General features: G+C 38.4%; 1 protein-coding gene across 1 annotated transcript; it reads right to left on the bottom strand.

Moving 5' to 3' along the window:
• Positions 1 to 491: 491 nt before the first annotated feature.
• Positions 492 to 23,722, bottom strand: LOC140241741 (DNA replication complex GINS protein SLD5-like). Its single transcript, XM_072321491.1, has 7 exons — positions 23,593 to 23,722; positions 5,745 to 5,891; positions 4,696 to 4,749; positions 3,676 to 3,773; positions 2,821 to 2,909; positions 2,282 to 2,375; positions 492 to 1,602 (listed from the first exon to the last, which is right to left on the bottom strand). Exons 1-7 carry the CDS (start codon positions 23,689 to 23,691, stop codon positions 1,506 to 1,508), a joined length of 678 nt encoding a protein of 225 aa, XP_072177592.1. The 5' UTR covers positions 23,692 to 23,722; the 3' UTR covers positions 492 to 1,505.
• Positions 23,723 to 23,760: the final 38 nt, after the last annotated feature.

Raw genomic sequence — 23,760 nt, 5'->3', positions numbered from 1 at the left:
GGTGAACTTGTACTTTAACCCGTTGAGTATACTCGGGCAGGTGTCTATGGGAAATGCATGTTGTTGCAAAATCAGTCCGTCCTCAATGGGTTAACCCAGCTGTGAATTTAGCAAGCCCACTCAGGTGTATCAATGTGCCTGGTCCAGCAGGAAGGCCATGGAGACTCAATCAGAATTAGGAAGATTAGGTAATCTTTACTCATTGACAATTATTTTCTAGACATCAGTGCAAGAAGGCATTTCAATGTGCATGCCAATCGATGATCAAAGCATAAAAAGGGCTACCGCTCAAGGTCACAATATTTGTCTCGGTGTCTTAAGAGTTAAACACAGCAAAGAGGAGTTTTCTTTCCAAGTCCGTAAGAGTGAACTCAAGGTGAATGCCTCCCATAAACTTACAAGGCGATGCTTCCCAACATTACATAAGCATTTGCACAAAATACTGAGGCAAAGAGTATACAGTACACTCCCATTACAAAGAACAAAACGAAATTCTGGTTACAACCAAGAAAAAATTCAGGCCAGAACATTATCCGTTTTATGTTTTTACCGTTTGTTTGTTCAGTTATAACAAAATTTTGATACAACAAAAGAAAACTGCCCGTCCCAAGAACTTTGTTATAACAGGAATCCACTATATTGTTCAGTCAGCCTGGTGCGTCATTTGCTCAAACGTAAGCTCATTGCCCATTGGCAACTCTTAAGTCTGTCATGCACAAACGGTCCCTCATAGTTTGAGGGGACAGGATCAACAGCTGCATCTGTTTGGCCTAGTCTCAAGTCACTTTTCCCTGGCATGATAATCTGTATCCATATGCAGCACCTCAAAGTTGTGTTTAAATTCTTTTCCTAATAAAGTGTAACAGCCAACATTTGAATACAAGCAGTAAGTGAAACCGATCACAGTACGGGTGTGGTTCACAGGGGTTTATACAAGCAGTGAGAACAATCTTTGTATGAAACAGATCACAGTATGGGTGTGGTTCACAGGGGTACCTTCTAGTACCTCTGGTAAAGAACCTCGAAGGGAGAGCATCTCAACCCCTTCATACCATCTTCCTCTGGATTTTAAAAGCATGATTTGAACAGGAAACATGCTGTTCCAATGATTTTGACAAATTTTCTTCAACCACATGAAAAATATAATATATCCCATTTTGCGTTTTATCCTACCATTGAAAAAAAAAAAAAAGGAGGAGGAAGAGAAAAAAGGCACATCACTGTGGGAAGGATGGGTCAGATCTTCAAAGTATGTTCAGTGAGTCTTCTGGATAACTACCGTTGGTAGCCAAAGTTGACTGCTCTGCTGTGTTGACCGCATAAACAAACATAGCATGAAGACATTTACCACATGTACTGTAACTTCCAGTTAGATGCGGTCAAGCTTGTTGCAAGTTGGGAAGACATTCTCAGTCACTTATCAGACACTCTCTTCAAAGTCCATTCTTGTCCAGCAAGTCACACTCTCGCCATCACTCATCATTTTCAGTTTCCATCCAACAGCGTCATATGAGTGAGACGGCTCCGCTGGCAACGAGTGATCCTATTGGTCGATACCTCATGATGTACTGGGACCCTGCATCCAAGTCTACAACATCAGCACTATCAGAAGAAGACGACGAGGGAGAAAAAAAAGCAAACAGTTAAACCTTAATGTTTGTTCACTTTGTTGATCCATGCCACAGCCACAACGACAAAAGCACCCAAAACAGCAGCAAATCTACACAATGACATGTAAAAAAATGAATAAATAAATAAAACATAGGTAAATAGTCTCTAGCACAGAAAGAAGCTTGATCACATCACATACAGATTCAATAGTGATAACCAATTAGTTTTTATTCATGGAATGTCCAGGGTACATACAGGTACAGTCTAAAAGCAAATACAAGTACATGACTGAGCCCTTCACAGATGTTAAGTACAAGTTTTGAACATGTATTACACTATTGAGATTTCAATATAAAGCCTATCAATTGCATTGCTTAGATATATATATTTCCCTGATTTCAACTGATATAGGGATGCTAACATTAACATTCCAGTATCAAGAAGTTTCCAATGAACAACCAAGGAGATACTATCATCATTATCATCATCATTACTGCAATTATCATCATCATAATCATCACTGCTGTTCTTGTTTAGCTTGTGTAACTACATGTATCATTATTATGATCATCATCACCATCGTCATAACTATCTTTATCATTTCAGCTATTCCTACCACTAGTAAAACACTACTATGATTATCTAAACATACATTGTATCTAAAACTCACTTCTGCTCATCTTCCAGCTCTGGCTCAATGAGAACATGTTCCTGTCTTTCATTGGCTCGCAGGAAGACATAGCTATCAAGGTTGGGCTTCGGAACTGTCAACAGGAAGGGTGAAACATTACACTCTCAGCAAAGACTGATGTCATTTCCCAAAATCAAAATGCTGACAGGATGCCGTACATGTCATATATTTCACAGGAATAATATTTCATGAGTGGTTAAATTTATGACTGAGAATCACTGCTGCAGAATTTCAAATAGCAGTAAGCATTATCTAACTTCAAGAAGCAACCTTAGCATTTTTTGTTTTGTTTTGTTTTTGCCTTGAAAAAAAAACCCAACAACATTATACATCACTGGTGCAGGAAGCAGCATTTTGGTGCAATATCAATTCCACAAAATATTGACTGAAAGAATGGTCATTAGAGTGAGAAGCCCGGACAGACATTGCTATTATGTCATTGTCTATCATATACAAAGAGCAAGTTTTGCAATGATGACATAACAAGTTCATAAAATTCTGCACCCAGGCAGCCTTACCTAATTTTTGCTTGTCAAGATTCTGCAGGTTGGGTGGCATGTGACGAAGAACGACCTGCTGCGCATGAGATTCGCTGCTTTCTGCAAACCTGTTCGCACAATACAAGATCACATCTAGACATCAAAGTGCAGTACCAACCCAAGTTCAAAGAGGATGAAATTAGTAGATCGAAATCAATTCTTACGCAGAATTGTAGACATTTTATCTAAAATGGATTCAAAAAGGGATCACGGACATTTCAGCGAAACAAGTTTTGAAACAGTGATATTGATTATTACAGAAATATGTGCAATATAGATAAAGCCACTAAACTGACTTGTACACAAGTTTTTAGATTTTTGTTTGTTATTCTTATAAATCACACCAAATGAACGAATTATCTCCAGCATATCAAATTATTGTGTAGTTGTAATGACAGGGCTGCAAACTTCAACAGACTAAAAAACATATAAAGTGAAAATATTCTGAATGTATAGAACACATTTTGTTTAAAAATGGAGAAAGCCAATACGCTAAGCAGGCTTCATGAAATTTTACGCAGCAGATAATTCCTGTTGAATTAAAAATGAAGAGCTATACAACTATCAAGAGGTTACATGTTATCCAACAAAATATTTTGATTGAAACCTGTTGTACATAGACCAAATAATGGCATCATAATGTTAATCAAAATATGAACAAACGAAAAATGAAAAATATACATATATGTCCTTATTATATCTTCCATCACAATCCGCAGAAACAGCCTTGGCTTCCAAATCTCCATTTCAATGGTGTGTCAAAAATACTTTGTAGCTTCATCAAGACAAGATATGCAAATGGATTGCCACAATAATGGCAGACGGTCCACTCACTCTTTAGCAAACGCAAACTCTTCTGGCGATAGCATGTTTGGCTCATCAGGACCTCGTGTGGATTCCTTGTGGAGAACGTGGTGGACATACTTCTCAATCTGTGCAAAAAAGAGGTAGTCTGGATTTGTAGCTTACCATGCTATAGTGTGAAGTGCATTGAAGAGATATACTTTTGGACATATGTGAACATTTAAGTTTTCTACAAGTTCTCCACAATTCATCGCGTATAGAATATCTCCAAGTTATCACATACATTGTACTGTGTTATTTACAGAGATTGCCACACTATAATTCTTTCTCAACTGTTCATGAAAAGTCATATGTGAATAACCCAATACTTGGGAATGTCCTTCCACGACAAATTCAAAATATTCTACAAGTGGAATCTGTCGAGACCTCCCTGAAGGTACAATTGATCAATCTTGGCTCTTGCATGTATTCATGCTCTATGTGTGTGGTTCTTTATATTTTTCTTGAGGCCGACTGTGTGATTCAATTTCTCACTATGCCGTTAGCATATCGTGAAATGGTTGGTGTACTACAAATTTCCACCATCACAACTATCATAAATCATAAATTGGAACACAAGGACACCCTTTAAAGAGCAATCTGTTTAGAAGTAAACACATCATAAGATTAAACACATCCAATAATCTTCCAATATCATAGTATATCAGGTTTTCTTTCATATCAAATTTGAACAATGGCAAAACGTTCTCACTCCACCAGATAGTGTATATCAAGTTTTCTTTCAAATGAAATTGGAACATTAGCTAAAAGTTCCCACTCCACCAGAGGTGCATGAATACTCCCTTGTTGTTTTCACATCTGAGTAAGGTGACTCACGATTTCATAGGATTAGTTTTAATCAAATGAAGGGAATTACTTTGAACATATGTATTGTTTGTATTTTATGCACATCACCACAACAACAGAAAAAAAAATTATCTTCGGATCAGCATCAGTCTATCAAATATATCAGATTAGAAAAAATCATTACAAATCTACTGCTTCACAAACCTTTTCCAGTCTTATTCTTAGGTAGCTGCTCAGGACGTACCTGATCCTATCAATCTGTGGTAGTGCACAAAACATACAAAGATACAAACATTACAATCAATCTGTGAAATATAGACCTAAAATTTCTTTAAAAACATACAAGTACATTTGTATAATGCATATCATATGCATTATACTTGTGAGCTCAATATTAATTTTTAATGCACCAGTTGGTGGATGAAATGAATTGAGTAATGTGGGAAATTGCGATGTAATAGAATATCTTATGTATAAGGACAGACTCCAGGCCAAAAATTCTTACTCATTCTCTCTGATGATATCTATTTAGGTTACAAAGTCATCAATTTCAATCAAATTAACAGTATGTCTTTGACCATGATGGTGACCATCAACTCTGTGTAAATTACAGTGTATGGAAAATATCCTGCTTTAGCTTCTAACATGATCATCAATCACACAAGTTTTCTCACATAGAAAGGCAGTGGTTACCATTAGATATGAAATACAGGTAATATTGTGTTGACCAACTGCACAAGCTATTCTTTTTTTTTTTCTTTTTCATTTTTCATGGCAAAATTAGGCTCCCAAAGAGAAGTAAATCTTAAGACTAACCTCTGAACACTGATCTGATCAAGAAATCCTTAATATTTCCTTTTTACAGCAGGATTACAATCTTGGCATCTGGCATCTGCCAACTGACACATAGATCTACATGTACAGGCCTACAATGCTGAAGGTATTTTTTTTTTTTAGTGAACCCCATTCCCCCCCCCCCCCCCCGAAAAAAAGGAGCAAAATAAGATGACAGAAGGAAAAAATGAAGGACCACATGATTGAGCTGTTGATAAGATGCCTTTCAGGGATACTCTCCTTTATGCTGTGTTTTGAACGGTTCTTTTGCACCAAATATGAGGAAACTTCGACACATTTGTGTTATATTCCGAGAAATTAGTTTGCAAAGATCTGATGGATGGGTAATAAGTAGACAAAAATCACTGGCAGGGCGTGTTGCCATTGCCAATGGGGGGAAAGGAATACAGTATTCTCACCTCCATTCGGTGAACGATGATCCTGAAGTCTCCCTTCTTGCACCTCTTCACATTCTCCTCCATTTGTTCCATCTGCTCCAACATGCATTCTACAATCTCCACTTTGCTTTCCAACAGGTTGGGCGCAAACTTCTCATTCAGCCATGCCTAAAAGGGATATTGCAGAAGACAGAGAGAGAGAGAGAGAGAGAGAGAGAGAGAAATAGACACACATTAGAACATTTCATTTGGTTTAATATTCAGTAGGCCTATATTGTTTTGTTTTGCAATTTATTCGAGTGTGCCATATCCCTTCACCAATGTGACATTTGGATTGACACTTACTGGAAACAAGGGCAAATTTTTTGAATTTAGTTTCTTCAATTTTCTTGAATATGGTTAACACTACATATTGTACATCTTAGTTTACACACTGCAATTATAACAAGGAAAAGTAGAAATTACGCGGTGCGTAATATATGTCCCCGCCGGAAGTAGCATTTTGTAGCAAATGTACAATACAGGTCAAAAATCAAGGTCAAAGGTCAAAGAAGTCAAAGGTCAAAATTCTGTGTAGAAGTTCTGAAGCCCTCACCTAGTGCCATCACATAAAGCAAACGGAATTGAAATCGGGTTAGAAATGGCAAAGGAGTAGCATTTTGTAGCAAAATGTACAATACAGGTCAAAAATCAAGGTCAAAGGTCAAAATTCTGTGTAGAAGTTTTAAAGCCCTCACCTAGTGCCATCACATAAAGCAAACGGAATCGAAATCGGGTTAGAAATGGCGAAGGTAGCATTTTGTAGCAAAATGTACAATACAGGTCAAAAATCAAGGTCAAAGGTCAAAGAAGTCAAAGGTCAAAATTCTGTGTACAAGTTTTGAAGCCCTCACCTAGTGCCATCACATAAAGCAAACGGAATCGAAATCGGGTTAGAAATGGCGAAGGAGTAGCATTTTGTAGCAAAATGTACAATATAGGTCAAAAATCAAGGTCAAAGGTCAAAGAAGTCAAAGGTCAAAATTCTGTCAAGAAGTTATGAAGCCCTCACCTAGTGCCATCACATAAAGCAAACGGAATTGAAATCGGGTTAGAAATGGCGAAGGAGTAGCATTTTGTAGCAAAATGTACAATACAGGTCAAAAATCAAGGTCAAAGGTCAAAGAAGTCAAAGGTCAAAATTCTGTGTAGAAATTTTGAAGCCCTCACCTAGTGCCATCACATAAAGCAAACGGAATCGAAATTGGGTTAGAAATGGCGGAGTAGCATTTTGTAGCCAATGTACAATATAGGTCAAAAATCAAGGTCAAAGGTCAAAGAAGTCAAAGGTCAAAATTCTGTGTAGAAATTTTGAAGCCCTCACCTAGTGCCATCACATAAAGCAAACAGAATCGAAATCGGGTTAGAAATGGCGAAGGAGTAGCATTTTGAAGCAAAATGTACAATATAGGTCAAAGGTCAAGGTCAAAGGTCACATCTGAATTTCTGTGTAGAAGTTTCAAAGTTCCCATGTAGTGCTATCATATAAAGCAAACAGAATCAAAATCGGCTCATAAATGACAGAGAAGTAGCAAATTTTGATCACATTTTGATCACACACGGACGCACACACGGACGGACAGACAGACGGACGGATGGACGGACACACACACGTACGGAGCCCGTTTCATAGTCCCCTGCTCGAACTCGTTCGGCGGGGACAAAAATGATTCCATGCCAAGATATCACGTTGACCGACAAGTATGTCTAATTCTGCGAAAAACTTCTCATTTATAGTCACGACATTTGCTGGGTCAGTTTTTCGCTTCTTAGACAGACACCATTGATACATACGCCATTGCGACGGTTTCCACCGTTCTGGCTGAAACGCAACTTTGACCCAGTTCCCCCCGCACAAAAATGGTTATCATTATTTTTTCTATTTGCAGTAGAGAGGCCATTTCATTCACTAGAGTAGACACTGATGAAAAGGCCCAATCAGGTGTCACTTCTCCAACACTTGCGACTATGCGAGTTAACTCTTGTTTGCGTTCTAAAGTGGGACTATTCTATGCACCCATGATGTTCATGAGCTGTTTTTAATTTTACTGATGTCGATGATGAATGAAAGCGCCCCCGCCAGAAATAGGCACCGCTCCCGCCAGAAAAAGGACAAGTTCACCTTCATTAACACAAGGATTGAGAGAATGTAGCAATATTAATAGAATACATCATTGAAAGTTTGAGGAAAATCGGACAATCCGTTCAAAAGTTATGAATTTTTGAAGTTTTTGTGCAGTCACCGCTGGATGAGAAGACTACTGCAGTGTATGATGTCACATGCCTACAACAATATAAGGACAAGAGACCCGCGGGTCTAGCGCTCACCTGAGTATCGCAAGTTCACCTTTCACACAGTCACTAATCTCAATTATTCGCAGCTCTACTAAAATTTGACCAGGCATTCTCAAGTAGAAGATGAAAATGTACAATTAAACTAGATATATCGCTACGGCGACTGATATGCCTCCACCATAATGCATGGTTCTCCTAATAGGTCTATAGTACAATGTCTTGACAATGTGTGATGACAGTTTCACACAATTGGCAAAATATCAAAATGACAGGTTTGCCACAAATGTGCTGAATGTTCACTTTCCTAGAACTAGGTTCAATTGGATGAATGATTAAAAATGTCAGAGTGCAGGTATTTGGGGAACTGATGATTTTTTACTTGACTTTTAACCCTTTTATAAGTTTATGCATTGAGTAATTTTCAAGGTATTGAGAAAAAGTATAATTTCAGTATCAAATGGGAAAATAGCATTATCTAAACCTGGCCTTTGACCTCACAGTTCCAAAGAGAATCACTGTTAGGTTGAACATGCATAAATATGTAAGTTTCATGATGATACCTTGAGTTACTTTTGAGATATGGAGGAAAAAGTGCAATTCAACACTTTCACTTGACCTTTGACCTTTTGACCTTTGACCTTTTGGCAAGAAACTTCCCACAGAAATATATCAGGTAATACACGCATACATCAAGTTAAAAAAAAAAAAACCTTCAGGCACTGCATAACCATAAGGAAAGTAGTGATATTTTGAGGAGTTGACCTTGACCTTTGACCCCCTGACCTTTGAACCATGACCCCCAACTTCCCTAGATAATCACTGCCCATTGGAACAAGCATATATACTAAGTTCCATGAAGATACCTTGAACCATTTGCGAGATATGGAGAAAAACATGAATTTTCAACCTTTTTTTCACAAAATAACCTGTGACCTTTGACCTTCGACCCCGTGACCCTAAAATCCAAACAAAGTATAATCCCCTCAGGATATACCCTCATACCAAGTTTGATGTAAAACCAACACACGGTTCTTGAGATATCGACAAAAACAAAATGGGACGGATGTACGTACGGACGGACGGACGACCCGAAAACATAATGCCTCCGGCCACTTCGTTGGCGGAGGCATAAAAAAGATTGGTCACGAAGCAAGGCCAGCGTCGCACACACAAACAGACCCTGTTAAATTTACTTTTTCATGTATAAAGACGGAACAAGCAAGGGCACCATCACCAACAACAATAGGCGTCTTCGTTTTACCATAACACACCTTCATGCCAAATTTGAAGATGATCTAAGAAGAACTGCAGCCAGTAGAGTGCTCACAAGAAAATCTCTGCGGCTGACGCGGCGCAACGAAGCCAAATCCATAGTATCCTCCGAACTCTGTTCGGGGGATACAATGAGTGGATGACCTATATGTCAACACTCAGCATACTTTCACACCCCATGATAGCATACTATGCAAATGATATGCAAATGAGTCCATTATGCCCATTGCATATGGATATGAAAGATTGAAAATACTGAAAAATGTGAAATACATACACTTTGTATGACTACGTTCCTCTTTAACTGGAACATTTTCTCTGTGTGTACAGGTATAATTGTCATCTACAGAAACATTCAAATCCAAAATTCAAAACGTTACCTATTCCTCTCACACTGAGGACTATAATTGCAGTCTATAATGTTCGGAACAATTGTATTCTTTATCTGGTATGTGTTTGTTGTTGTTTGCCATTTTCTTCTCTGTTGTCATGCTTGAACATATGTGTTATATCTATCTTTTCATTTATGAAGCGCCATGAGCACTAAAAAGCGGACCTGTGCGCTATACAAGTTGCCACTATTATCATTATCATTATCATTGCTACTTCTACTACTATTACTAATACTACTACTACTAATAATAATAATACTAATACTAATACTAATACTAATACTAATTGAACTCTGCAATACATCTTGTAAAACTATGTCTGCTGATTCTTTAACTCCTTTACATGTATCAGTGTTTTTTTTGTGAGTGAATATATGCTACTGTCATACATTGTATAGTAGATGTGTGAATAATGTGCACAGCTATCAATATTTACCAGGTACCATATTTTTTCCTTTCATTGATTTCACATTTTTCACAGAGGAAGACATTCAAAACTACAGAAGCACTCTGAGAGCGCAGACCTCCGCCAAGCATGCAGCTCATTTCCACCACTGATCTTGTTCTTCCATAGAAGTGATTTCCACCCATACATACTTATAGCATTGTGTGCTGAAAGTCGCCCAATTTCCCAATATAGAAGCCTTTGTTACATCATAAACCCTCAGCTGCATGGCGCGCCTCGCCCTAGCAGAAACTAGAGCACGCACTAGTGCGCGCATGCAAACCTCATATACGCGCAGCCTGAACTCCCAAGTTCATTGATCCTACCTGCCAAAATATCAAAAATCCTTCATAAATTCCTCCAAAATTCTCAGATCACTACCAAAATTTGATCATCTGTTACTTGTATCAATCTAAACCTTTCTTGCAAGTTTCATCCAAATTCGTTACCTACTTTTTGAGTTATTTTGCACACAGACAAACTAACTAACTAACAAACAAACAAACAAACAAACAAACCAACGGTAACGAAAACATAACCTTCCCCCTGGGCGGAGGTAATAACACAGTAACAGCAGATTTGTGACAGAAAAAATCTACTTTATCTGCAGATTATCCTATCATTGTTTTGATAGCAGAAATTCTAAAGAATTTGATAGGGTTGGGGTTTTAGGTGGTATGGAATTGTTAAATGGTATTATTAAATTCAAGTATCAGAATGGCTAATCACTTTCGACATCCAGCTGAATCCCTGCTTGGCAAACTGCTTGGCACACTCTCTTATTGCCACAAACTAGCATTAGACTAACATGAAAACATATGAGTGGGACTGTAAGGACAGCAGCAATTCTGCTTAACCCACCACCTAGGCTTCAGTTTGTGTACCCGTTCACATGGGTGAACCGACATTTAAGAATTTTTAGCTGGCAGAAATGTATCAATACATTGCTTTGAAAGCGATTGCTACACAGAATCAGAGCGTATGTGAGTTTTGTCCTGGCAGCTCATATTACAGGATATAACAGTAGTTGTTGAATTCATGTTCATGGAATACAGCAGTGAACACAGAAATGTACACATGCACGTTACATGATCAGGAGTTGATATTTTCACATGTTGTTAGATTTGCGAATAGTACCCAGATCGGAGAATTCCCACAAATAACCCCAGGAAAACAGGTACGGTATGAAGTCTCATTAACAAAGATTGTCTTTGATGCATTTGAGGTGACAAAAAAAATGATGTCAAGTATCAAAACTAAATGCAATCGTAAAATTTGCTTCGTGTTTGCTCTGTGTTGTGGGCTGCTCAGGTGCAGCCCTGTCGCGATTTATACAGCGACTGGGCTGTGTATAGTTAGTGTACAGTGTAATTTACATAATATGCACAGCCCTGTACAGTGAATTTACATAATATGTGTATGCACAGGCCTGTCACATCATTATCACAGCAAGTCATGACTGTGTATAGTTAGTGTACAGTGTACAGTCAAACTCGGATACCTTGAATTCGTCGGGACTGAAGAAAATGGTTCGACGTACGCGAATTTCGAGGTACGCGTACGTCGAATTTTCTTCGACTTATCCGATGTTTATCGATGTTCGACGTTTATCGATGTTCAACATGGTGTCTGTTATAGTGCCTACTGATTGTTTGCATGCTTGTCAATTTGGATTGAATCAACTTTTATATGAATGAATTGAGTGAAAATCGGAAATGAAATCAAAATTTCAGAAATAAAGATAAATAAAAAAAAATCGGATGTTTGCCTTTACTTTTGAAAATGAACAGCGGTAACAATCGGCTACGTAAGATGCTAAAATAAATGTCAGGGGTTTGCGTTTAATTGTGGAAATGAATGACGGCAATATTCGACTCGGTATGATACTAAAATGTCGGATGTTTGCTCATACTTTTGGAAATGAATAACGATAAGACTCAGCCCCGTATAATGGTGCAAAAACTAATGTTAGATATTTGATTTTGCGTTCGGAAATGAATAAGGATAACATTCGGCTCCGGAAGACGCTGAAATAAATGTCGAATTTTTCCTATGACGTTCGGAAATGAAAAACAATAACATTCAACTCCGTACGATGGTTAAATAAATGTCGGATGTTTCCTTATACTTTCGAAAGTAAATAGCAATAGCATTCGGCTCCGGAAGATGCTAAAATAGATGTCAGATGATCGTTTTTTATGTTCGGAAGAAAATAGCAGTAATATTCTGCTCCATCATGTCCATATGATGCTAAAATAACTGTCTGATGTTTGCTTTTAAATTTCGAAATGAATAACAGTAACATTCAGCTGCGTTTAATGGTAAAATTAATGTTTGATGTTTGCTTTGACGTTCGGAAAAGAGTAACAATAATATTCAACTCCTGACAATGATGAAATAAATGCTGGATGTTTGCTTTTACGTTCGAAAGTAAATTGCAATAACATTTAGCTCCGGAAGATGCTAAAATAAATGTCGAATGTTTGCTTTGATGTTCTGAAGTGAATAACAATAATATTCAACTCCGTACGCTGATAAAATAAATGCCGGATGTGTGCTTTTACATTCGAAAGTAAATATCAATAGCATTCAGCTCCGGAAGATGATAATCATGTCGAATGATTGCTTTTACGTTTGGCATGTTTGGAAGTGAACAGCAGTAACATTCTGCCCCATACGATGTTAAAAAAAAAATATCGGATATTTACTACGGTACATTTCGAAATAAATATCAGTAACATTCAGCTATACGTTTCATGGTCCAAAATGTCTGATGTCTGCCTTGACGTTCAAAAATGAAAAACAGTAACATTCGGCTCCATGCGATGATAAAATAATTGTCAGATGATTCATTTCACTTTCGGAAGTGGACAGCAGTAACATTCGGCTCCGTTCGATAATGAAATATATGTCGGATGTTTGAAATGAATAACGGTAATATTCTGCTCCGTACGATGCAAGAATAAATAACAGATTGTTGCTTTAACATTTGGAAATGATTAATGGTATTAATCCGCTCAGTTAGATGCTAAAACAAATAGCGGATGTTTGCTTTCACGTTTGGAAATGGACTAGGATAGTATTCAGCTCCGTAAGATTCTAAAATGAATGTCGGTCGTTTGCTTTTACATTTAAAAATGAATAACGGTAACTTTCGGCTTTTTACAATGCTAAAACAAATGTCGGATGCTAACAAATGTCAGCAAATGCTCCCATTTTCTCATTTCAAACGAAAGTTTTGACCTCCTCAATATAATGGGCATCAACTTTTTAAATAATCTCTACGCCTATTTGTCAAATCTTTAAACACAGAGTAAGATGATTGAATTTTCTATTCATTTGTTTTAGACATGGGCATCTGTATCACTTCAATAATGCTTAATGATAATTTGTCTCTGTTTAGTAGGACTGATTTAGTTTTTGTTATGTTTTTCCTGATTTTTTTTTTTTTTTTTTGTTACCAGATTTTACTTTCGACCACTAGAAAATAAAAATCAGTGATATTGGTGGCCCGATAAAACTTATAAGTGCGGAACCCTGTGTATTCTATTCTTCATTGTGATCGGCCTATACTTCCAGATTTTCATAATCGCATTGCTGGGGGAAAAAAAAAAGTTTCAGTGCTTGCGTTCTCGGGGAAGTAAACTTCGTGAAAGGCAAAAAAAAAAGTTTAAAAAAAGGCACTACGAGGGAGATTGATGTTTTGACAGTGGAGCGTGATTAATGGCAAAGATATAACTGTCAACGGTAAGCAGGTCGCCCCGACGGTTGAGAAATCTACGCGCATGGTATGACTGTCTCGATCAAAAATCAAAACACAGTGGTTAAAGAAAAGCAAATGATGGGGCAGCGCGTAGTGCTATCGTATTAAAAGCACTCCATTGGCACGGGTGCTATGTGCATACCATGTACGTGTGTTGGTAGGTGTTGGGGATTTTCCTTGTCAGCTGTGTATCGGGTATTTCTTCTTGGGCGCGCGATTGTTCTGGGTCTCTGAATATTTACAATCGAGTGTGAAAACATTTGTGACATGTCTTCGCTGTCCATGCGCGCTTAATCGGAGATGCTGAGTGATGTTTGCAATTTCGATTCGAGCAACATGCTGGGAAAAACAATAAGTTAATTAAGATCGGGACATTAGATTTCCCTTCGAGGTAACCGAACTTCGAGTTATCTTTGTTCGAGCTACGCGAATTTTAATACACGGAAACTCCATAGGAACAATCGGGACTTTCATTTTGCCCCCGAGGTAAGTGATATTCGGCTTATCCGACGTCGAGGTATCCGAGTTTGACTGTATTTACATAATATGCACAGCCCTGTACAGTGTATTTACATAATATGTGTATATGCACAGGCCTGTCACATCATTATCACAGCAAGTCATGACTGGTACTCTTTATAGTGGTCTCAGTCTGGTGGCCCCTGGCTGGGCCCCCTGCCTTGGGCCAGCACTTAGGCTCCTGGCCTCGGCCCGGCCTTGGGCCCCGTGGGCCCCTGGGCCACTGGGCCTGGGCCCACTTGGGCTATGGGCCCCTGGGCCTGGGCCCACTTGGGCTCTGGGCCCCTAGTTCCGGGCTAAGGCCCGTGGCCTTGGGTCCGGCCTTAGGCCCCGCCTTTGGCCCGGCTGTACTTTGTACATGGTCTATGTGAAATCAGGCTTGTCTGTAACTGTATAATTACAAATAATTACAAATAATCACAAATGATCAATAGGTCCATACTACATATAGGACTATATGAATATATGAATATATGAATATATACAATGTATGTGAATATATATGAATATATAAATGTGATCAGGCATTCTTTTACGGTGTCAGATCTGCGGTCATTCATATATAGCAAATTTTATGCATGCATAAATGGCATACATTCATGTGTACAGTATGCTACTTGATTGAACCAGCCAATGGAGAAAGAGCACACCATTGAACAATACTTGAAAGACATGTACAGTTCAATGACTCATTGCTTGTTATTATGAACTCTGTAGAGGTATGCAGCCCTCTTCAGATGGAAAACATACAGTTGGCTATCAAACAGAGCTTGCAAAACCATCAACAATTTATTGAGTTGGATTTGTGTGTGTGTGTGTGTGTGTGTGTGTTAGAGCTATTTGGCTTGTTTCCTTTGCATGCATCATCACAAATTCCTGAAGTCTGAATAAAGTGAAACCATGACCTTCATATAGATGTGCTGCATTGTAAGGTGCTGGATCAGAGCACTACCATAAGATTGACACCATAGCGGGAATTGTGCTAACAGTGTACTATCCTTCCTGTGCATTTATGTTAAAGATAATAAAAAGTTTTGGTACCTCAAAAGTTTCCCTGAATTTCCTTGTCTTGGTTTGTGTTTCACGTTAAAGTACGTTGTCTGTGAGAATTACTCGCCCCAAAGTGCTCTCATGTCTTAGTAATCATGCAATAATGGTTTCGTACCAGAGCCGTCGCCGTACAGCGTCGATAAATATTGTACGAAACCACTGACTGCGACCAGCAGCGTGCAGCCCATTGTACGCATAGCTAACTGCGACCAGCAGCCCCATACGCATAGCGTAATGGGGCTTCGCATTGTAACATTCAGGATCATGACAGAATTAGTATCGCGGGTAAATGTCAATTTAAAATCCCAAAATTTCTTCGATTTGAAGACTTACCAATTAAGTTGAAGTATTGAAAACAGGCTTCGAACAACGTTTGGTTCTGCCAATAGTCCCTTTCTTTTCGAATTGATGACTGAATGTGACTCGGTCGAGAGGACCTTGGGAGAGCTACATACACCATGGACCGATGCATACACTGACTACTACGGCCAGCGCATGCGCACACAAACATCTTATCCGTTGATATGGGATTTGAAATTTGTGCGCATGTGATGTGTTCGCATGCACTGGCTGTAGTATTCAGTGTACATGGTGTATGTAGCTCTCCCAAGGTCCTCTCGGCCGAGTCACATTCAGTCATCAATTCAAACAGAAAGGGACTATAGGCAGAACCAAACGTTGCCCGAAGCCTGGTTTCAATACTTGAAGAATTTTTGGGATTTTAAGTTAACATTTATCCCGTGATACTAAATCTGTCATGATCCTGAATGCTACAATGCGAAGCCCGATTACGCTATGCGTATGGGGCTGCTGGTCGCAGTTAATTGCATGATTACTAAGACATGAGAGCACTTTGGGGCGAGTAAGTCTCACAGTGTTAGTTATATGAAAGGTACTTTAACCTGAAACACAAACTAAGACAAGGAAATTTTTGAGGTACCAAAACTTTTTATTATCTTTAAAGTGTACCAATACCCTGAAAATCACATTTTAAACTAGAAATGTCACTATGGCGACTGATACCTCCACCATAATGCATGATTTTCCCAATAGGTGTATATTACAATGTCTTCACAATGTGTGATGACAGTTTCACATAACTGGCAAAATACTGATATGACAGGTTTGTCAGAAATGTATTGAATGTTCACTTTCCTCAAACTGGGTTTGCTATAATTGTCTAAGAGTGCAGGTACACATATTTGGGGGATTGAGGATTTTTACTTGACTTCTGACCGACCCTGTTATAAGTTTATGCATTGAGTACTTTTCAAGGTATGAAGAAAGAGTGTAATTACAGTACAAAATAATTATTTTTTTTTCATTTAAACCTGACCTTTGATCCTTAACCTTTGACCTCTGACCTTCTGGCTGGAAATTTCCCGGAGAATCTCCATTAGGTAATACAACATGTATAAGTTTTAAAACTAATAATGCAAGCATTGAATATACACTAGTATATGAGGGAAACAGTAAAATTTTGAGGAGTTGACCTTGACCTTTGACCCCCAACTACATACTGACCCATGACCCCTAAATTCCCTAGATAATCCCTGCCAGTCAGTACATGCATATGTACCAAGTTCTATGAAGATACATTAAACCATTTGCGAGAAAAGTGAAATTGCAACATTTTCACCTAACCTTTGACCTTTTGACCTTTGACTTTATGACATGAAACTCTCTCTGGAGAATCTTTACGCAGTAGTACATGTCTACACTAAGTTTCAATAAAATACCTTCGGGCATTGCATAGATATGGGGGAAATAGCAACATTTTTAGCATTTGACCTTGACCTTTTGACCTTTGACCTCTTGCCAATGTCACTAAAATCTCCTCAACTAATTGCCCCATCATACATCATCCTTGGACCAAGTTTGGTGAAAGCTACTTCATCCAGTTTTGAGTTATCACGTAAACAGATAAATTTTAGGATTTGACCTTGATATTTGACCTTTGACCTCTGTCTGATTTCACTAAAAAATCTAACATGTAATTGTCCCATCATACATCATCCTCAGACAAAGTTTGGTGAAATTTGCTCAATCCAGTCTTGAGTTATCGCGTAAACGGATACAATTTCATGATTTGACCTTGACCTTTGACCTTTGGCCGATTTCACCCAAAATCTAATCAAGTAATTGCCCCATCATACTTTATACTTGGACCAAGTTTGGTAAAATTCCAGTCAATATTTCTCAAGTTATCGTGTAAACGAATGCGGACTGACGGACGGGCGTACGGACGTACGGATGTACAGACGTACGGACGGACAACCCGAAAACATAATGCCTCCGGCATAACTTCGTGGCGGAGGCATAAAAAAAAGGGCCCAATTTTTTTAAGATTCCTTAATTTGGGGGGATTGGGGCCCCCTGGGGCCCTCTGGGTGGGGCATGGTGCCCATTTTGATAAATTGAGATCCTGACCCCCTAGGAATGCTACCTGCCAAGTTTGACGAAAATCCATCATGAGGTTTTCAGGAAGAAGATGAAAATGTACAATTCAGGCCCCCATTTGGACCTTCCCAACCCCCCCCCCCCACCCCCCATCCCCCAAGAGGGGCACCCCTGGATCTGCTATGAACAAACTTGAAACTACAGTCATTAATGTATGGTTGAGGGGTCTAGATATCGCGCACGAAAATTTGAAATGCTCTTATAATAGAAGTTATTCCATAATCGTACCTGAATTTCTCAATGAATATCACGAAAATGCAGAAAAATCACCTCCCAGAATCTCCTAATGATACGATGACGGAGTAGTGCGCTGTCGCCGTTTGTATGTCGGACTTTTTTTTCTGCGTTCAATTTCTCGGGGTATGTAAAGATCGCGCAGCTGCCCTCTGTAGTTTCATACGTGAAAGTGTCTGCCCCTCTGCGGCTGTAACGTGCTCCGGCTTTCGTAGAATATTTTTTCACTTGATATTAAATTTGTCCCTGTTAAGCAACAGCAGTTTTACCTAACTTGTGTATATTATTCTTATTATTATTATATGTGTTATTATTATTATTATTATTATTATTATTATTATTATTATTATTATTATTGTTATTATTATTATTATCATATGTGTTATTATTATTACTATTATTATTATTGTTATCATTATTACACCACCACCATCATCGATCATCATAATCATCATCATTATCATTTTCATTACGTGTGTATTATTATTATCACTTCCACCACCATCATTTTATCATTCTTATAATCATTATTTTCATCATTGATATTTTCATAATCGTTAATGATTTTCATTTATAAAGTTTTCTTACAATATTTCTAATCACTTTAACCAATAATATACACGTAACATAAAATGGAAAATAGTAAAATATGAACATAATCCAAATTATATTTTGTGTGTGTGTGTGTGTGTGTGTTTGTGTGTTTGCTTACCCATTCGTCACCCTCTCATTTTCGTCACCCATTTGTCACACTCTCATCTAATTTGTTTTCTTCAGTATCATTATGGCCCTCCCCTGTCACAAATATATCACAAGTTAGCGCAAGAAATCACAAGCAAATTCAAATTGAAATCACACTTCAACTTCGATAGACTGAAATATTTATTCCTTTGTAATATAATAATTGTTGTGTTAAAATTTGACTTAAAACAACATTTATTAACAGTATTTCAGCGTAGCTGGCAGCATACATTGTTCTTGTGTATGATGACGTCACGTGGTAAACGATCGATCGAACAAATTACGAATTCTATCGACTACGAACGAGACAAGCGAGACGACACGTCTAGGCTACAACATCCTTAGAACAGATTTTAAGGGAAGGTAGGTTTGTACAAGGTAAAAAATTGGAAATTTAGTGGAAAATTTGTCGGAAATCAAAATTTCTTACCTGCTTCCTTCTCATGTTGAGCGGTAAGTCAGGTATGTTTATTCCATGGGCGTATCGGCAAATTTTGCGCTTATTCCTACGCGTAATATCGCTTGCTATACGCAGTTACGCTATGCGCGATCATTAGGTCCCTGCGCGAGACCTAGTACCCTTACTATACTCACTCATAGTATTATCTTAGCTCTATAACTTCTGATTCTAGAGGAGATTTTTAAAGATTTCTTCATTTTGGGGGGTTTGGGGCCCCCTGGGGGCCCCCTGGGTTGGGCATGGTGCCCATTTTAACAAATTGAGATCGTAACCCCCTAGGGATGCTACCTGCCAAGTTTGGTGAAAATGGGTCATGGGGTTCTCAAGAAAAAGATGAAAATGTACAATTTAGGCCCCATTAGGTCCGCTCCCCACCCCCCTCCCCTGGGTCCCAAGGGGGGCACCCCTGATTCTGCCATGAACAAACTTGAAACTACAGTCATCAATCTGTATGTACTAACTCATAGCATTAACTTAGTTCTATCACTTCTGGTTCTAGAGAAGAAGATTTTTACAGATTCCTTAATTTTGGGGGGGTTTGGGTCCCCCTGGGGGCCCACTGGGTGGGGCATGGTGCCCATTTTAACAAATTGAGTTCCTAACCCCCTAGGGATGCTACCTGCCAAGTTTGATGGAAATCAGTCTTGGGGTTTTCAAGAAGAAGATGAAAATGTAACTAGACTCGGAATTTGTCAAGACTGACAAATTAGGTGATCCGATTTTTTTTTTTAATCAATGATTCGAGTCCTGATCGCAATAGGCATGACCATATAGATTTTATCTGTGTTTAGAGACATTGGCCGTGTGATATTTGGATTCTCATTTAGAAAAGAGAGTGAGGTCTACCATCTTTGGTACCAAATTCGGTATAAACCAGGGAGGTACCTCCCTGGTATAAACTATAACGAAGATACAGAATGAAGTACATTTGACCATTGACCCAACTTTGCACAGCCAAGATGGCATCTGAGCAAAAAGTGGTTATTTTGTGAAATGATCCTTGTAACATGGTCTTTACGTGTGCAAAATATGGGAAAGATAGGACATGTATTCACCAAGATACAGGTTGAAACATTTATGACCTTTGACCCTAATTTACATACCCAAGATGGTGTCTGATCAAGTAGTTGTTATTTTATGAAATAATGTACGTGACATGAACTAAACATGTGCAAAATATGGGCGTGATAGGGGCTGTTTTTCTTGAGTTATTGCAAAGAAAGTTGTAGAAAGAAAGAAATATCTCAATACATCGAAGATAAGTTTGATTTCAACCAAGTTTCTTGACGTGATCTCGGCGTCGTATGAAAAAATGGAGGGTATAGTCACGATAGCCCAAAGTCTGAGCTACAACATATTAAAATCTGGGAGAAATTCACAGAAGAGTAAGTGAGCTAGTGTTCGATAAAGACCGTCATGTCAATTTTCATTTCCAGAAAAATTCCCTCCCATAGAGATAACACGTAAACTGGTTAAATTTGACAAGGTTACATTATATCTAATTTCACGAGGTGAAGACATCATCCGATTAAAACTTTGATTGAACAAAACTTAAAGAGTATTACATTGGCTACAACATACTAAAATCTGGAAGAAATTCACCAAAGGGTAATTGAGTTAGTCGTCGATAAAGACAATCATGTCAATTTTCACATCTAGAAAAATTCCCTCCCATAGAGATAACACGTGATAATGAAGATAAAGAAAGAAGTACATATGACCTTTGACCCTACTTTGCACAGACAAGATGGCGTCTGAGCAAAAAGTGGTTATTTTGTGAAATGATTCTTGTAACATGTTCTTTACGTATGCAAAATATGGGAAAGATAAGACATGTATTCACCAAGATACAGGATGAAACATTTTTGACCTTTGACCCTAATTTACATACCCAAGAAGGTGTCCGATCAAGTAGTTGTTATTTTATGAAATAATGTACGTGACATAAACTAAACATGTGCAAAATATTGGGCTGATAGAGCTTGTTTTTCTTGAGTTATTGCAAAGAAAGTTGCAGAAAGAAAGGAATATGAAAATACATGGAAGATAAGCTTTAATTTCAACCAAGTTTTTGGGCATGATGCCGACTCCCTATGAAAAAACGAAGGGCACATTTACGATAGCCCAAAGTCTCAGCTACAACATACTAAAATATGGGAGAAATTCACCGAAGCATAAGTGAGCTAGTGCTCGATAAAGATAGTCATGTCAGTTTTCATTTCCAGAAAAACTGCACTCCCATAGAGATAACACGTAAACTGGTCAAATTTAACAATGTTACTTTTAATCCATTTTTACGAGATGATGCCGTCATCCAATCAAAATGTTGTTATTATATTACCGAAAGAGCATTTAATAAGCTACAACATACTGAAATCTAGGTGAAAATTGGCAAAGGATAAGTGAGATACGCTCGAATGAACTTAAAATTTGATGACGTCATTTTGAAAATTTACTTTTTTTACTTTATTAAGAAATTTGATATCTTTTAATCATTTTTTCAGCATCGTCAACCCATGAAATGACATGTACAACTCATCAGCTTTCAGAATATGTAAAGAAAATGGGGGGTCACCGTCCATCCTGACGAGTAAAATCGGATTTGAAATTGGCGGTTTTTTGGCATTGTTGGACTGTATATCGCCATTGACGCGCGCGCGGAATTTCAACTTTGACGGGTCTGTATGACGTCATATTGAGTCGGATTGACTTGAAACTTGGTAGAAATATTCCTTGACATTTCAGGCATCCGATAAGTGTGAAAAAACGGGAAATTTCTATTGCATATGAGCTGTGCGTGCGTATATATGCGCGCGCGTACGCGTCCGTCCAATTTTTTCAATTTTTCAAAAAATGCTCCAAATGGTCTGAAACGTGTGCAAAAAAATTTTGAGCTCGATTTGAGCATACAAATATTTCTACGCGCGCGTACGCGCACGTTTTAAGAGAAAATATGAATTTTGAGAATATGAGTAGAATCCGCATAACTTGAAATATATGTGACGTAAATTTCATTGAAAAACTCCATTCCATTAATGAGATATGAATGAAAATGTGTTTTCATATAATGACGTCATAGTGACGTCACGGTCGACTGATCACTATGATTTTATTTGACCCGTCGTCTTTGGGACATGATACATATATGGTATAATTTTGACATTGATAGGAAGAACACTTTCTGAGCTAATCGATACACAAATTTTGTCCAGAAATAAAGAAAGAAGAAGAAGAAGAAGACCCAACAAAGAATCCGTACAGATACAGAAGGTGATCCGAGAGGATACTCGGATCACCTAAAAAGTTTACGCACGACGGACGACGGACGACGCACGCCGGACGAAGGGCGATCGCAATAGCTCACTTGAGCCTTTGGCTCAGGTGAGCTAAAAATATAAAAAGAATTTCACAAATTTTCATCTTTTGAAAAAAATACACATCCCCTTGACTCGTTACTGACATATGTTATAGGTACTTATGAGTAATATTATTCCCATTGCCTTTAGAAAGAGGCAAGTCAATCAAGTGCTCTTTTATTATGCGAAAAAAGTGAAAATATGTTGAATTTTCTTTGAAAGTTTTCTTTATACTGTTGTACTCGTAATCGTATGACATCACGAGCCGTAGTAGTCTCCTCATCCAGCGGTTCCAACACAAAAGTTTTAAAAATTCATAACTTTTGCATCGATTGTCCAATTTTCCTCAAACTTTCACTGATGTGTTCTACTAATAGTACTATTACATATTGCTGCATTCTCTTAATCCTTATGACTTATGTTCAACTTGTCCTTTAATTTACTCTAGCTCTAGAAGCGCAAGCTAGTCTCTAGTCTAGTAGTAGTAGTCATCGCGCTTGTCGTGTACTGTAGGCATTCTTGCGCAATTGTAAACTAGAAATTTAACTGTCCCACGGCCACATTTAACGTTACACGATCACGAGTGGCTGATGGCAGTGGAGGTGGTGTATAAATAGACACAGCCCTGTCGTCGCTGTACACAAGTCAGTGTCGCGACGGAAGCACGGCAGCGCAGCGCCGAGTCTGGTCGGGTAGGTGGTCGTGCGTTGGCCGGTGGGTATGGGCGACAGTGAGTCTTCAGTGTGAGAAGCTGCAAGTAAAGTGCACCTGCCTGTCTGTGATACTTCACAACCAAAACACATTGTAAACGTGAAAAGAAACGCTCTAAATTATGCCACTTACCTCTTCTAATTTTTGTAGCACATCTGCTGCAGTCATTTCGACCTCTTCTTCATCACTCGAGTACTCTCCTTCGACATTTTCGCTGAATTCTTCACTCATTTTGTCGCAGTCCGTTCTTCCTTTCCTCGTTTTAGTTTCGCGCGGTGTCTCATCTCTACTCTAGCGCTG

This window comes from Diadema setosum, chromosome 18 (genome assembly GCF_964275005.1).
Source record: "Diadema setosum chromosome 18, eeDiaSeto1, whole genome shotgun sequence".
In the NCBI taxonomy this organism is placed as follows: domain Eukaryota; kingdom Metazoa; phylum Echinodermata; class Echinoidea; order Diadematoida; family Diadematidae; genus Diadema; species Diadema setosum.
This window is presented reverse-complemented; position numbering and strand designations above follow the sequence as displayed.